Here is a 17,321-nt window from a genome sequence, read left to right as displayed (position 1 = left end):
GTCTTATTTTGTCCCAATTCTCCATATCTTAATGTTGGGGGTATGCTTCAGGTAGTAAATCAATCGACAAAATGGAGGAGTGTGTTTTACCTCTAAGGGACAGTTGCACATCTACAGTTCAAAACGTGGGACATCCCAAACATTCAAGAACCGAACATGGAATGCAGAAGACAAGTTCAATGCTGTGAACATCAACTAAAAAGTTTATTTACAGTGAACGAATACACAAAAATACAAATACAGTTTTTGTTTGCTTTTTATTATTGTATAGACATACATATACGGATACAAGACAGATAATGCAAAGTACAAGAAATATCAACAGAGTATACAAAAATACAGATTATGTTGTCTGTTCTAACATTTATAGTAGCGTAGCACCCCACAATTAAAAAGTTACAAAAAAACTAAACATACAGTAAGTATATGTAATGACTTTCAAGTAGAGTTCACCCTAAGTGGTGCCATAAAACTAAGTACAACAGACTACCAGGAGTATGTGCACAAGGCTATATTTGTGTGTTTAGGTTCTGCCAGGTGGCCTGTCATAGAGATTAATGATTATTTTCTGTGTCTGCGAGAAGCCTCTAACTACCACTACAGAAACAGAACATCAGGCGGATACTCTTCTGTGTTCATAGTTGGCAACAAATAAAAGAAGTGAAAAAGTTATCCTTTTCTTGCATGGTATGATGCATATTTTCAGGAATAAATGTTTGTAATTAGTTATATGTAGTTTGTAATTAAACCTATAAATATAACTTCAGCCTAAAATTAAAACTAACGCTAATGCTCCCCCAAAACTAGAGAATAGCGATCCATACATGGAGCTGGAGTTGGATGTGTAGAGAACATGGGGTAAATTTATCAAGCTGTTGGTTTGAAAAAGTGGAAATGTTGTCTATAGCAACCAATCAGATTTTTGCTGTTATTTTGAAGAATGTACTAAATAAATGATAACTAGAATCTGATTGGTTGCTATAGGCAACATCCCCACTTTTTCAAACCTGCAGCTTAATAATTTACCCAACAAACAACTTAATCTCTGGCGCTAATAGGATGTAAATGCAAAATAAAAGAAAACCTCGGTATCAATTGCAGCAACTCAAAGGAGACAGTGCTAAATCTCCATAATTATATAGCAAAGGAAAAACACAGAGTTGCGCAGAATCACCGAATAATGGGTTTAACATCGTTACAACAACCACAAAATTGTGTTACTAAAAGACAATCTGTACTTGGCAGATGTTAAATCATGATTAGATTGGTAATTCCAATCATATATATTGTCTTGAAATAGAGACACAGTTGAATACAAATAAAAACATATAACAGTAAGAATGAGCTATTAGGCAGGATAAAAAACAACAATATAAAAAATATCTCACATAGATTATGTAGATGGATAACATGCACTAGGTCTCAATTGGTAAAGAAAAGGGAATATGGGGATTTCTTGATCATGGACCACATAATATGGGAGGTATAAAAATTGTCCTTGTAGATATATTCACTCCCATGTAAATATCCTGAAAAGCAAGTGGTAGTCTGCTTGGATTGAAAAATAGGAGTGGACTCCTTATTACCGTTGCTACGGCTAGCACATACATAGACCTCGTAAGGACTGGTTATTATTGTTACCAGGGTGCTGGGTCATGCAGACTCGTGGAATAGATCTTCTTACCGACTGAACGGCTAAAATGAAGACAGAGTCAGCGTAACTGCGGAGATAGTGAAAATCCGATCTTGCTCCCAGCTCTCCTCATCATGGGTCAAATGAATATAATAAAGGGTTTTACCTTCTTAATATTGGCGTGATTTGTGGCTCACAAATCTGGTAATGGAGTTGGTCTCTTCGGTGCGCACCTCCAGAGAGTCCGGACTGGTTACAAGTATCAAAAAGAAAGTTCCATTTGTTGTCAAATATCACTGACATATAAAAACTCCAAATGATCCAGGCAGCATAGACAAAGCGACGCGTTTCGTCTGTATCTCAGACTTTTTCAAGCTATGAAAAATTTACCCCATGTGTGGAAAGGGACAGGATTGACTTGGGATGGGGAGTGGATGAGGGGGTTCTTTGGGACATTCTCTGAGTCATATGTTTGGCACAACTGTCACAAGGCAGACACGCATTCCTGCATATATTTCGTTAGAGTTGGGCATCAGTAAGATCTGGGGGTAAATTTATAAAGCTGTAGGTTTGAAAAAGTGGAGATGTTGCCTATAGCAACCAATCAGATTTTAGTTATCATTATTTAGTACCTGTATCTGTGAAGTTCAGAAAGTTTGCCTGTGAATTCTTTAATTTTGTTGTGAGTGACAGATATAATGTTCCCCCTAAGGACTGCTCTAGACGTCTCCCAAAATAATATTGAATCATCTATGTGTTCAATGTTGTAAGTGACACAGTTATGCCATGTGGCTTGAAGAAAGTGATTGAAGATTTCAGACTGAAACATATAACATGGAAATCACCAATTTTTCGAGTAGTATTTAGGTGTATCCAAATTGAGTGTCATGAGTATTGGGGCATAATCAGAAATTGTTATATCTGATAGAAGTACTCTTTATTTTGTGAAAGATATGTTTGGAGACCAATAGATAGTCTATGCGGGAATGGGTACTGTGTGGTTGAGAGTAAAAGGTGTAATGCCTATGAAGAGTGTTATGAATATGCCATGGGTCTATGAAGTCTAAGGGTTAAATTTACTAAGCTGCGGGTTTGAAAAAGTGGGGATGTTGCCTATAGCAACCAATCAGATTCTAGCTTTCATTTATTTAGTACCTTCTACAAAATGACAGCTAGAATCTGATTGGTTGCTATAGGCAATATCCACACTTTTTCAAACCCGCAGCTTAGTAAATCTAGCCCTAAGTGTATTTTTTTGGAGGGATATGTAGTTAGGTGTAGTGATGTATCTTTGGTTATTGACCTCTGATTTGTCCATGGATTGTTGACTGAATTGAAATTGCCGCAAAGATGAGATTGTGTCCTCCCCATTCTAGAATCTTATGAAGAATGTCAGTGAAAAAGAGTGGTTAGGTTAAGCTATGTATATTGCACATCATCAAAAGATACATTCAGCAAAATAAATCTGCCGTCTGAGTCAAGGATCTGCTTCCCAATAGAGTAGGTAAGCGACTTACTAATTAGGATCGCCGTTGTTTATTGACATAAGGGGCTAAGATACAGTGTCCTATCCTATCCAGGAGTCAGGCAGGGCAAATTTATTGTCCAATGTCCAGTGTCTCTCTTGTAAAAACATAATGTCTGAGTTAAGGCACTTAAGGTGGGAAGTCACTTTCTTCCTTTTGATGGGATGAGTGAGGCCTTCATTATTCCAGGAAATAATATTAAGAGATCTGAGTGTAGCTCCGATATCCAATGAATGGTTTGAAGTAATGTTAATAGTAGAATTTTCCAACTCCAGTTTTTAACAAGGTATTTGTTTCGATAGAAGCATCACAATAGAACTCCACTATGTTCCAGCAAGTTGAGCAAATGTGCCCTAAAGAAAGTGTGGGCTGCTGTTACGGCTGACCAAATTGAGAATGAACGTAGAACAGAACTGGAGCAGTCAGAACAGATACATTGACGCCCGCCATTGGGCCACCTGTATTTAAGGGAACGTTGGATGGAGGAGGTAGTTGCAATCCCCTGAGATGGAAAGATTAGTAAGAGCAGAGTGTTACGGTAATGTCATAGTTCAGTCCCCTTGTTGGTAAATAAACTTCCTGACCACCTCCGGATCATCTCAAATAAAGACTCTGCCATCTCAAACAATTCTCAATTTAACCAGGTAAAAGAAAGAAATCTGGACATTGTGTTCAAAAAGGTGTTTGTAGATGGGACTAAACTCCCTGTATTCGGTGGTGACAATATTGGAAAAATCCTGGAAAATCAATAGCCTTTCACCTTGATAGTTGAGATCTGGGGTTCTTCTATAGCTGTCTAATATTTTAGTTTTGTCTGCGTAATTTAATATTTGCATAATGACCGGTCTAGGGCGGTCAGAATCCTGGTATCTGTCAGGGCCAATTCGGTGTGCCAATGGCCAGAGAGCTACTTTTGAGGGTAAATGTATTAAGCTGAGAGTTTTCCGGTGGATCTGAAAAACCAATCAGATTCTAACTATCATTTATTTAGTACAGTCTACAAAATGATAGCTAGAATCTGATTGGTTGCTATAGGCAACATCTCCACTTTTCAAACCCGCCGGAAAACTCTCAGCTTGATACATTTACCCCTTGGTGTCCATGACCAAATGCTGGGGAAGCCAGATGCCATATAGGGAAAAAAGTTTGTGGCCCTTAATGGCTTAAGGAATGGCCACAATTCTCAAGTTATTACATGTACTGCAATTCTCCAAATCATCCACCTTTTCTGCAAAAGAATTAAGTAGTTTGGATTTTGATGCTATTGTGCCTTTAGAAGTACAAAGTTTCTCTTCAGATGTTGAAATTCTCTGTTCGACTTCATAGAGGCGATGGGCATGATTATTGAGCTGTCTCTGGGCTGAATTCAATGATTCCTTAATGTGGGGAGAGGGGGCCTAAAGTTGTTATTAGAAAATCAGCTGTTATGAATTAGCCCAAAATGTCAGTCTGGATATACAGGTACAATAAACAAAATAGTCTGTGGAGTCAAGCAATGGTTTAGAGTGGAGTATTTAATGTCCCACAGTGCAGAGACACGAGGAATTCACTTGGGCAGGTGTAGCAGGCAACAGAAAGGGAAATATATAAATGTGAGTTTCAGCTTTCAAAAGGGCGGTTAAGTGGGATGTTTGGTGGGAAAAGAAAGTCCAGGATAATGTGAGAGAGCCTGGAGGTATACAGGGCAAATACTACTCACGATTGTAGCTCACTGAATTGTGCACGAGGCCTATCCAGGCCACCTGCTCAGCCTGATCACCGTGGAGCCATCAGTCCAAGAATTTGGTGCCAGGTGGAGGAGAGAGGACGACCTCTGCTATCAGATATGGAGCCTGGTGGAGGTAGTGTAGCCGACAGGTTGGGAAGGGTGCAGTTGCAGTGTTCTAGTGAGGTATCACAGCTGCTACCATCTTCCCACAGGTATGAGATGGATAACAATGCAAAAAATGGGAATTTGTGCTCCCTAAGTATAGAGTAACTCACAAGGGGTGGAGAAAGGGGAGTCTCAACCCTTGAAGTAAGATAACAATGTAGGGCCCCTAGTACAGAGAGGTGAGGAATGAGTAAATGAATGTGCTTTGATACAGTGGTTTATGTATATAAATACAGAATAAAAGTGCAGTTTAGTTAATACAAATTCTATTATAAACACCTTAATCGCAATACAAAGGTTGCAACCTGTTCATGAAAGATAAGTATACTAAATATGCATGCTGGACAATTGTGCGATGCAAATGCTAGAAGCACAGACCCAAGCGTACATCACCATGGATGGTGACGGACAGTGCGGCTCATTTGTGCAGTTAGTGTGGCTCTGTTATCAGGGAGTAGAGACGGCTCTTTGTTTGGTGTCATAGGAGACAAGTTACCTGAGTGAGCGGGGAACCGATGCTGGTGTTAAATGCTCCAGATGCAAGGCAAATACTTCTGAAAATAGCCGAGGGTCTGCAGATCTCCACAGATATTCAGCTGCTCCATTTTTGTTAACCTCTTGCCAGCGGTTGTATTGAAAATATAGAAGTGGCAGTATGAAATATGTAATGTGCGAGAATAGAATTTAATAGTTTTGCAATAAAGGCATTAGGAGAAGTTACGTTATGCCATTATCTTCGTATACACCCCCACTTCGACCACTGCCTCTTCCCGCAAGTAGCACATAGTGGGTGACCAGAGTGAGAAACCCTCCATTTGCCATATATTTCCCCAAGTGATCTAATTGTAGTATATAAGTTTACACTACGTATGCTTTGTGTATTGAGAGTACCAACAACAATGACGTTAGCAAGTGAATTAAAATGGCTGTGGCCACAAGACCTAACTTTCTGGCAGTTACTGTATATCAGAGAGAATTGTGGGAAATCAGCAAACAAAAGGGATGGACATGTAAAAACGGTTAGATAAATGTAAAAAAATGACCGGCCATCAAAACGAGAAATATTGTTTAAGCTTAAAAATAAAAAAATAATTGTCCTCTTGATCATTTGTTTTGTTTTTGCAGGCGATATATAACAAGGTACGAGAGCTTACCCTGTGGAAAGTCATACGTGTCTCGGAAAGGAAAAGTACAAACCGTGGCAGGTTCTGAACTCCCTCTTCATCAAGAGAACTCCAACATGTGCAGGGCAGTGTTTGCGGAAGAACAAGATTCCACAGACAACTGGTTCTAGAACTTAACAAAAACATTACATTTTACTGAACCTGTGGGTTTTGCTGGAGGGTTGTGTATGTACTGTATTTGTTTAGTGCATGCATAAAGTTTACATATTTACATGTATTTAAGTCATTTCTAAAGTGTTAAAACATACAAAAATAGTTGGTGGTTACTAAGTGCACTAATATTGTAAAGAGCTAGTCTGTGTTTTAGCCTCCATCAGTAGTGATTCTGCCCAAGACACTTGCAGTTTAATTGTCCACCCTGCTTTTGATTCCTGGGAAAGAAATGTTAACTTGTTTCATTTACGGAACAGTAATATTTATCAAACCATTGTTTTGTTAGTTACCGCCTGTCCTGGTAAGAGCTCCTTTAGGGAATGGTCCCTGCAACCTTAAGTTACTGCTAAACCCAAAATTTAAATAGTTTTATTTAAAACAGTTAATAATCACATTCACAAATATTTATGAAAATGTTTTGGAAGCTTATCACTGAAGATATTTGAGATAATATCTGAATAGGGGAGCCATTTTTTTTCAATACACCACATACTCCCTGTCAATTAGACCGTTGAAGGACAATGCAGTCAGTCCGAGGAGTATATTTACTAAACTGCAGGTTTGAAAAAGTGGAGATGTTGCCTATAACAACCAATAAGATTCTAGCTATCATTTTGCAGAATGTACTAAATAAATGACAACTAGAATCTGATTGGTTGATATAGGCAACATCTCCACTTTTTCAAACCCGCAGTTTAGTAAATCTAGCCCCAAATTTGATATAGGATAATAGTTGACAGCATGGTAGATAACAAAGTTACATTCAATGTTAAATGTCCTAACACCAATCAAGGTTTAAGAACTATATATGTATATATCAGTGATGGATCCAGGAGGAACTATCAAGACAATCCCCCCCCTCCCCCTCAGCGGGTGCGAGCTGTCTGCAGCCATACACTATAGTCTTGTCTCTGTCGGCTGAGAGACAGACAGAGATACTGCCCTGCTGCACTCATTGGACCTCATTTAGAGTCGGACGCAAAGTCTGTGTAAGGAGTGTAAGAGTGGGAGTGTGCCGCAGCTTGGTAGGGTATTACGAGTTGCAAGCAAACCACAGTTGCATCCCACTCGTAATACCCTACCGAGCTGTGAGCAGTTCCTGCAGCTAGCTAACGCTTGCGCCACCTAATTCCTGCCGCACAGCTTTAGCCCTCTTTTGACGTGTGTTGCGTCTGCGCCTCACTGCGACTAGGATGTATTTACATGGTCACGCCTTCACAATTCCGCGTTCCTCCCATTCTCTCGTAGTGAGTCGCAAGCTGTCACAAGTGTTAATTGCGTCCAAGATACAGGCGGATTTGGAGCTTTCTGCACATGCATGGTAGTGTTTTTTGGTTAGATGCGCCTAAATCGGACTTTGTGCCGACTCTAAATGAGGTCCATTGTGTTTAAGACACAGTCATCCTCTGCCTGGTCAATGCCCCCAGGGACATGAATATATTGTGCGACTGAGAGAAAAAAGGGGGTGGGGCATAAATCGCCCCCCTAAGAAAAAAGCTAGGTCCGCCCCTAATATATGCTAGATCCCTCATTTAGTTGGTATCACCTGATTATATGCATTATACAAAAGTAATGGCAGGTTACACATATCTTAACAGCTAATTTATGTTGTATTTAAAAAAATATATATTTAGTTTTTCACTAATGTTTCTTTGTATGCATATTATGTAGTTATAGAGCATGACCAGGCTTTTTTTTTTGCTAATGCTGTTGCTCAAATTTCCAGAAGATACATGTGATAACTACTGAACTCCAAGATCCGATAAACAAACTGACCTTTACTAAATTGTGATCACAAGTCTGAATATGGTTAATTTATTTGTAATATTTGGTACCCCAATAATTGTTTCATTTAAAAACAATAATGATTTCACCTATGTATAACAATGTTGTTAATGTTTTTATATCTTTAAATGTGGAATGTAAAATCATTTGCATGCATTTAATTATTCTGAAAGTGGTTTGAATAACTAGATATAAAAACACAGCTTGTAACAGATTTAAGGAAAGAAACTTGAAAATAAAAGGATTTTTTTTGTTTTGACTTTTTCTCAACATAATACTTGCTAAGCAACTGTGAATACCTGAAAAGTGGAAATATTCTAAAGAAGCATAATGCTTTGCTAAACACCCACATTCAAATTAAGTCAGTTGTGCCTGTGTTTGGCAGGTCCCTTGTTTTACTACCAATGCCCAATAAGATATTAAAAAGACTTACCTTGCAATGTTGGAGGACCACTAGGTCCCTAGTTACTTCTCCTGACTCAGCATCAGCCGCCAATATTTTGATGTCTTGACCGTCAGATCCATAATTATTCATTAAGCACCCAGCTGTCATGTCATTCCACACTCATGTATGTTTGTTGAATAATAATAATTGGGAGAAATCAAACCTGAATTGAAAATAAAAGTCTACCCTGAGTCTCCTCATTTTAATGCTTGATTAGAGATCTCTAGAAAGCTGCAGATTCAAAACAGAGCTGCAATTGAAACAAGGACTGTAATTTTTGGGGGGATATCCCATTCTCTTTAAAGTATTAATTAAGCATTTTCTAACTGTCAAAATGAATCAGACAGTGCAGCTGTCTTCATTTAAAGGCCGTGTTTGTGAAGTTAATAACACTATTGAGTATATCCATCATTCAGTTTTGAGAACATTATTAGGAACGCCTGAGTACAGGCCTCATCAAAATGTAAAGATATTTATACATATACCAGTCTTGAGATGAGGTGCTATAGAATTGCCTTCCTGCTAAAATGTCTTGGATATTATTTATATTAGCAGTGGGTGTGGGCTATAGTTTCTGTGAACTTTCAGAGCCAATATATGGAAATATGGCAATATTCCTATAGTATGTTTGTCAGATAAAGTTTCTCAGAAGCAAAGTGACCATACTCCTATCAGTACATGAGATGTTGTTTACAGTCCTATGAATACAGGTGAATATTTATATGTGCCAAAAATTGTGTACAGAAGAAACTATAATGCTATAACACACAGTAATTGCATACATGCCAACTTTCAAAACTTCTCCCACGGGGGAGAAGTCATGTGACAGGGGGTAGGCGAGGGCATGGTGATGTCGTTGTGTCACCATAGCCCCACCCCCACTATAAAATTCAGAAACTCACAGCAATTAAGCCCCGCCCCCGCCATTTAATCCCGTCAATTATGGCAAATCTGTGAGGTTTGCCTACTCTTCCGGGAGTCCGGCAAGTATGAGTGAATGTTTATGTATATGATGGCCAAATATATGTTTAAAAGTATGATGAAGTGAAGTAAATCTCCAATTCTTGCAGGTAATTCATCATGGGCACAGGGATATAATCTGGTGTATGTTCTGTGCCTGGAGCACAAATATACAGCAAACACCAAGCTGCTTGTCATATGGAGAAATCATTCATACAGTATATTGAAAATGATTAGCAAACTTAGACATGACAACAAAAGAGAAAAAAAATGACTTTGGAACTGCACCATAGATGACCCCCGTTATATCTGGACACCATAAGTGATTTTCCAGATATTGGCTGTCAAAAATCACCATCAGTTTGACTAGCTTTAGGTTGACCTTTCTTCATTTTTCTAAAGATCAAGGGCCTGATTCATTACGGAGAGTTAAGCAAGAAATTGAGTACGCTTTCTCACTTAAGTTTTCTGGACAAAACCATTTAGGGGTGCAAATTAGTTTATTATTTTGCACATAAGAAAAATACTGTCTGTTTTTTCATGTAGCACACAAATACTTGATAGCTTATTTGTACACTGAAATTTAAAATTAATCTAGGAAAAAAAGCTAGTATTTTCCTTATGTTCAAAATAATAAACTAATATGCACCCCTTTGCATTGTAACATGGTTTTGTCCATGAAAAAAATTAAGTAAAACAAATGAGTACTTTCCTTACTGAATCAGGCCCCGAGTGGATATCTTTAAGTCTATAAACATTTTAGTCCACTGCTACTAAGTCCTCGCAATGTGGGCAAATGCAGGAAATCATATATACGATTATCATGTTTTTTTATACTGAATGTGTAAAGGAAAATATTCACAGCTGTCTTCTATAAATATTTTCTGGTCTTCACAAAGATTTAAGACCTTTGACAGCAGGAGTTTCTGTTCCATTGGAACCTTTACAAATGCTCCTAGCACACTGTAAAATGACTTGCCTTTCCGACATTCTTCTTTCCAATACTTGGCTTCTCACATTGAAAGAAGAGAGATTAGTGCCTCTATCTGATTTTATACAGAGACTTTGGCACAACAAGTCCAAGGGATATCTGACAGGAATGTTAAATGATGGATCTGATCAAGAACTGAGGCATCAATCATAAGCTAGCCACAAATGTGTCAATCATATCACTTGACACCAAGCCAACATTAGATAGATTCAACCATTTGGTGCTGAGGCAGTAACCACATTACATAGGGGCTTTTTAGTGCAGGCGGCAATTTCATGAGCCTAGAAATTATTGCATTTCGATTGGATTAATTTCAGTAGTACATTAATTTTTGAACCACACATACAGCAATATCAGACCAATTTGCCAGGAAATCACAGTGTATGTAGCTAACTTAATTAAAGACTCCTCCAACTATATATTTGTTATATACCTACATATCTGGTTATTGGCAATGGCTAATGTGAGAAATACAGGCCATGTAAAAGTACTACAAGAAATGAAAATATTTGTATTTGTATTTCTCTAAATGCATTGGGAAATAATTAGCATGGGACATTCTACTACATATATCATTTTCAAAAGTAATGTAGAAATCAATCTGTCCCATTTCACCTAGAACATATTTGTGTGCTACTATAGTTACCATTTACTTTTCAGTTGAAATAACTTGGGCTCTATTCATTAGTTCACACAGAACAAATCTTTTTCTTCAATTGATGAGTGAATAATTAAATCAGAAAGCGATATATAATAAATAAAGAAGCAGACAATTATCTCTTTAATGAAGTCAAGCTGTGTCATTTAGGCTGAGTACACACTATACATCATTGTCCCCGATGCAATATTCTTAACGATTTTACCAACAATTAAAAATTAAAGTCCCGATCAGCATGCCGATTCATGTGTACACACATTGTACACAATTTACCTTCAGATCTGTGCTCTTCATCTGTCATAACCATGGGCTGAAAAGATCGTGACTCTGCACACTCCATAGAGATCTATGGACACTGTTGGTCAGGAGTGCATACACACTGTAAAATTGGACAATATCATTCCATCGTTGAACGAGATTTTTAGGTCAGTTTAAAAATCAAATGAAACTATACAATGTACATTTATTACATGTGGATGTTTTATGTCTCTGAATTATTTTTTTTTACATTGGTCAAAGTGTGTTTTGAAAAGCTCCTCCCCACCAAAGTTCTACTGTCCCATTAAAGGCACAGCACGAGGCCAGATCTCTGCCAGTTCAGAGCTGCAAAATGTAACTGTTTTTGCTGTGTGAAAATGTCTGCATGCCCTTCTTCAAAATGACCCAACAGAATACTTTGGGTTAGATTTCTACAAAGGTCCCACTAGTACAGAGATATGGGGGTCACAGGAGAGAGGATCCCATTATACAGGTATAGGCAACTATTCATTTTTAAAAGGACAATTGTAAAAGTGAAACTGACTTTCATAGTAATTGGTAGAGCATGGGATAGTAAATAGGCATAGACCTACCTTCAAACAATCCCAAAAATCTGGACACATAAGGTCAAACTTATGTCAATTTCTTTTAAACTCTTGAAATCCGGATTACTTCTAGGTATTTTTAAGATAAAGACAAGCTGTAACCAGGGCCATCTTTTCCATTGGGCACGATGGGCAGCTGCCCGGGGGCCCCACAGGCAAGGAGGCCTCATAGGCACGGCTCTTAATGAGAATAAATGATCCTGCAAAAGGAAAAAACCTGCAAAAAAAACCTACAAGGGTCACTGAGCAAGTACATCTATCTATCTCTCTATATATCTATATCTGTATATATCTAGGGGCCCCAGTGCACTGCTTTGCCCGGGGGCCCATAATGTTGTTAAGATGGCCCTGGCTGTAACACTACCACTTCTATTTTATAAGACTGTTGCCAAGTGTCCCAATATCTGAGGGGTGCCACTGATCCTATTCTGCTCTGTGATGTTCATGGTCAACATGGAGCATAATGATCTCTCTGCTGTGAAACCGCTGGCACCAAAGTTCTAGTTCTGCTCCTGGTCTTACACTCCAAGAGGAAAACTGCAATGATGACATCACTGCAGTCCCTGGAAGAGACAGCACATTTAACGGAGATGTCCATGTCTGCATAATTGAAAATAAATCCGGATGCTCGTTTCCTTCCTCTATATGAGACGTTCTCTCACCTCATTCAAATTTTCAACCATAGGCATTGACTGCCGTTAAGAGTATTCATTTTGTCACTGAAACCCAACATTTAGACCAATTTCTGTCTATGTATGGGATAGCTATTTCCGTAACATGCAATGATTGTTGTCAATGCAGCCACTCCGAAGGAAGTCCTAAAAAAATTATTGCATGAGCCAGCATGCCAGCTTGCATTTGTGCACTGGAACTGAAAGCCTGAACTTAAAAAAAAACAGATAAAAAATAGATTAAAAAAAAGGTATCTTTATTGGAAATAAAATTAAAATATGCTTTATTTTAATAATAAAGCTTTTTTCCTGTTAGCACCCGGAGGTGGCGTTAGAAATCACAGGATGGGGTCTATCCTTGGTACATAGGTTTCCCCGTGCCCATTCTTTTCATGTGAAAGCAATGCAGAAGGCCCTTTGTTGAAGTCAAATAATTGGATGAAGTTGTTTTAAATGAATAAATACTGATTGTAATAGTTTCCTGTGCAGCGGCGTATAGAGGGTAATTATGCAATCATATAGGATACACTTACATTCACACCTACATTTCTAAATAGTTCACTTTTAATAAACTTTCCAACTTACATTCTTTTATTATTAAGATAAAATAAATAGAGATTTATTTCAATGGTAAACCTACATTAGAGATATCTAGAGTTCAGGTCATAAGAAATGCATTGTTTGGTCTTATATTAATCCACATTTCATCAGCAGGAATCTGGCATAAGTGGATAAGCAATCGCACATTGTGCTCGGGCTGGAGAGCGGTACAATAATGAGTGTCTGTAGGCAACAGTAAAGCATGGTGGAGGTTCCTTGCAAGTTTGGGGCTGCATTTCAGCAAATGGAGTTGGGTCAGGATTAATGGTGTCCTCAATGCTGAGAAATACAGACAGGTACTTATATAACATGCATCAGGGAGGTGTCTGATTGGCTCCAAATTTATTCTGCAGCAGGACAACGACCCAAATTTACAGCCAATGTCAATAAGAACTATCTTCATAGTAATGAAGAACAAGGAGTCTTGGAAGTGATGATATGGCCTCAACATCATCAAGTCTCTCTGGGGTTACATGAAAAGACAGAAGGATTTGAGCAAGTTTACATCCACAGAAGATCTTTGGTTAGTTCTCCAAGATGTTTGGAACAGCCTCCCTGCCAAGTTCCTTCAAAAACTGTGTGCAAGTGTACCTAGAAGAATTGATGCTGTATTGAAGGCAAAAGGTATTTACACCAAATATTGATCTGATTTATCTTCTGTTCATTCACTTTGCATTTTGTTAATGGATAAAAATAAACTATTAACACTACTATTTTTTTAAAACATTCGTACTTTGCAGTATTTTTTCCACACCTGCCTAAAACATTTGCAAAGTACTGTACGAAATTTTATATATATATATATATATATATATATATATATATATATATATATAGGAATGAAGAGTGCATTGAATATATATATATATATATATATATATATATATATATATATATATATACACATTTATATATATATATATATATATATATATATATATATATATATATATATAGTTAATTTGTTTGTTTGTTGGCAAACATCTTCCACAGCTCTCAAGGTAAAGCTGCCAAATCTTCCATAGTCATTTAGTATAAAAAAAAGTAAGCTTAGATCACATAGCGACAATGCAACAAAACTACAGTGCGACAGATATTGAAAACTTCATCTTTCTGGTTGTAAACAATCGTTTGACTGCTGGAAGGAAACGCTGGGTGACGCTATTAGTGAGTGTATATATAAATATACATGTGTATATATATATATATATATATATATATATACATATATATTATATAGGTCCTTTTACGTGCTGTGCACAGTGATTTTCAGGGGATTTTAATAGATAAAAATGAACATTTGTGGGCTTCTTCTAGTGTTGCCTCCTTCAATGAAACTGGAGTTTAGATCACACAACTATTAATACAATTACGCAAACAATTTGCTCAGACATGACACCCTATTAAGGATATAGAGTAACAACTAAAAGAAATGTCTGTTTGTCAGAGACATCTTTTGTGAAATGAAATGAGTCCTCTGTAAAGCTTGATGATTTCAGTGTTGGTCGCATACAATATCTATGAGGTCAGTTAATATGACAGTGCACTGGTTATTAGCTGCTGCGACAGCTGAGCATAATGAGAGTGCCTGCGGCTTTATTCACAACAGCTGTGAGACCAGAGGTAACAGCCTAAAGCACATAGGCACCATGGTTACAGGAACAACATAACTGTTAATCCTCCAAGAATAATGTATCTTGCAAGTGTGTGTATTCTACAATGCACTATGACAACCATGAAAAAATGCATTCTGGCCATGCTGGGACATTTGGATTACAAACAATTTAAAATGTCATGAAGGGATTATCACTGTTATCTGCAAACCTGAATGACAGCTTCCATGGAGATGTGGACATCTCTGAAGTCATCCAAGGAAAGCAGCAGATATAGAGCTCTTAGGTTATACCTCTAGTATATTTCTTTGGACCCAAATCCCATTCACTCCCATAATATGTGAATATTTATTGATAAACCCAGGATCACTGGTCCTGAATTATATGTATCTTCTAAATGCAATATAAATGGAACCAAACTCTTTGTTATAATGCTACATTTGTTCTTTGTGAGAAAGTGCACATAGAATGCTGGGACCAACATTTGCTACAAGAGGGGAGGGACCTTTACTGAAGTCCCAGTTGGTAGAAGAAGAGATTTTGAACAAAGTCATTTAGGATGGGTAAGCCCTTTAAGTGTGCTACATTTAGTTTTCATCATCTCTGACCAATCAGATAAAATGGAATGCAAACCTGGCACATTTAAAAGGACTTTGACCTAAAACTGGTTTAATCCTCTGCATATAATTATTTCTACACTCTGCAAAAACATTGTTGTTGTCTGTAACAGATGAAGTTCTTACAAAGTTGAGTGTGTGAAACATATAATTGGCTTTTAATATGGAAAATTCAATGGTCTAGTGCAGAGGTGGTCAAACCCAGTCATCAAGAGCTACCAACAGGTCATGTTTTCAGGATTTCTGTCTGTAGAAACAAGTGGGTTCATTTTTGACCCAGAAAAAACAGATTAACTCACCTCTGTATGATTAAAGAAATCCTGAAAACATGAGCTCTTGAGGACTGAGCATCTCTGGTCTAATGTGTACTCCTAGTGATTTCATTAAACATAAAGCAATATGTGGGTAATGTTTAACAAAAAATTGCATCTTAAAAGTAACATGCCTCACACCCATTGATGCTTAAGAAGTATATAATGTTGCTTAATACTGTTAAGAGTGGTCTGAGTAAAGGATCAGGCAGGAATGGAATGATTGTAAGAAATGATATGCAGAGTTCCCTTAAAACCTGCAGGTATGCGGGATGCACGGGATCAAAATAATTCCAGTTTTAGGGCAGTATGAGATGTTCCCAATAATACATTTTATATTGTGTTTTTCTATTTGAAACAGAACTGGGCTTTGTGACCTTCTAGAGATATTGGAGCAATATAAATTTTCTAATTTTTTAGTACAAACACTAAAGACGTGACTGATATGGGATATACTACTTAGATAAGTTTAGTTCATATACGAAGACGAGCAGTCTAATAGTTCCAATTGTATTTCACTATTACAAGTCTTAAGATAAGTTCTGTATTGTCAACATTATTTTATGCCCTTACTGGTGCTGGAATATTATCATCACAGGAACTAATTTCCATCTGTGTATGTAACCGTAAATCTTACAGTAGTTTTCAGTTTCACAAGGTCATGCCAAATAGGGGTATCACAGTCCAAAAATAAATAAATGTGCTTCAACAGCAAAGTGATCCCACGCTTATTATTTATACCTATGGCTATGCGGATAAAATCACTTTTTAACCCACTCACCCATCAGGTTTTTAAAATGTAAGAAAATGATGGGAATTCTGTATACTGCAAATGTGTCATGATCTACTTATTAAAAAAAAAGGTAAGCTTGTTGTCGCTACAGCATGTAGGAGGTGCCTATTTCTGGGCTGGGAACAGACTTGCAGGTAGTCACAGAACAGTTGCTTGTGTCAATCAGCTGTGATGTGTTAAGTACACAACACTGGCTAGGGGACATGTTTCCTAAAAGGAGCAGTAAAAATAAAGAAATAATAACTATGTGCATTGGCCCATACTCACCAATGAAACATAGCCCATCGTTTTAAGTTCCTCATACTGAGAGATATTAACACTCATCTAACTGAAAGTAATAGCTCCTGCAGTGCCTGATGACCCATTAGGCAACCAACCAGGAACATTAAGGTCAAGTACTGCTTTATTCATTTATTTAACACATCCCTTCATTGGGGCAATGGTCGGATGTCTTAAGTGTCAAACATCTGGATCTTTATCCAATAGTCCCAAACATGTGTCTGGGACTTGTAAGAAGAGGAGCATTTCTGCCGTCCTGTCAACGTATCTCTTTGCAAATGTGTTAGGAGCCGTGGCGACCGCGGGCACCGTTGCGACTCTCTACTTCTCTCCGAAGTCCCGGCCGTCTCCATGACGACCGGGGCG

General features: G+C 37.7%; 1 protein-coding gene across 2 annotated transcripts in view; it reads left to right on the top strand.

The window, feature by feature from the left end:
* The window catches only part of MTTP (microsomal triglyceride transfer protein), a 125,087-nt gene extending 116,674 nt beyond the window's left edge, over positions 1 to 8,413 (top strand). For both annotated transcript variants that reach the window (XM_075201263.1, XM_075201255.1), the window contains exon 18: positions 6,158 to 8,413. In XM_075201263.1, the coding sequence (XP_075057364.1) occupies positions 6,158 to 6,326 (169 nt within the window). In that variant the 3' untranslated portion in view covers positions 6,327 to 8,413. The remainder of the gene's footprint in view (positions 1 to 6,157) is intronic.
* The last annotated feature ends 8,908 nt before the right edge of the window (positions 8,414 to 17,321 follow it).

This window comes from Mixophyes fleayi, chromosome 1 (genome assembly GCF_038048845.1).
Source record: "Mixophyes fleayi isolate aMixFle1 chromosome 1, aMixFle1.hap1, whole genome shotgun sequence".
Lineage (NCBI taxonomy): Eukaryota > Metazoa > Chordata > Amphibia > Anura > Limnodynastidae > Mixophyes > Mixophyes fleayi.
Note: the sequence above shows the minus strand (reverse complement) of the source record. Positions and strands in the feature narration are given on the sequence as shown.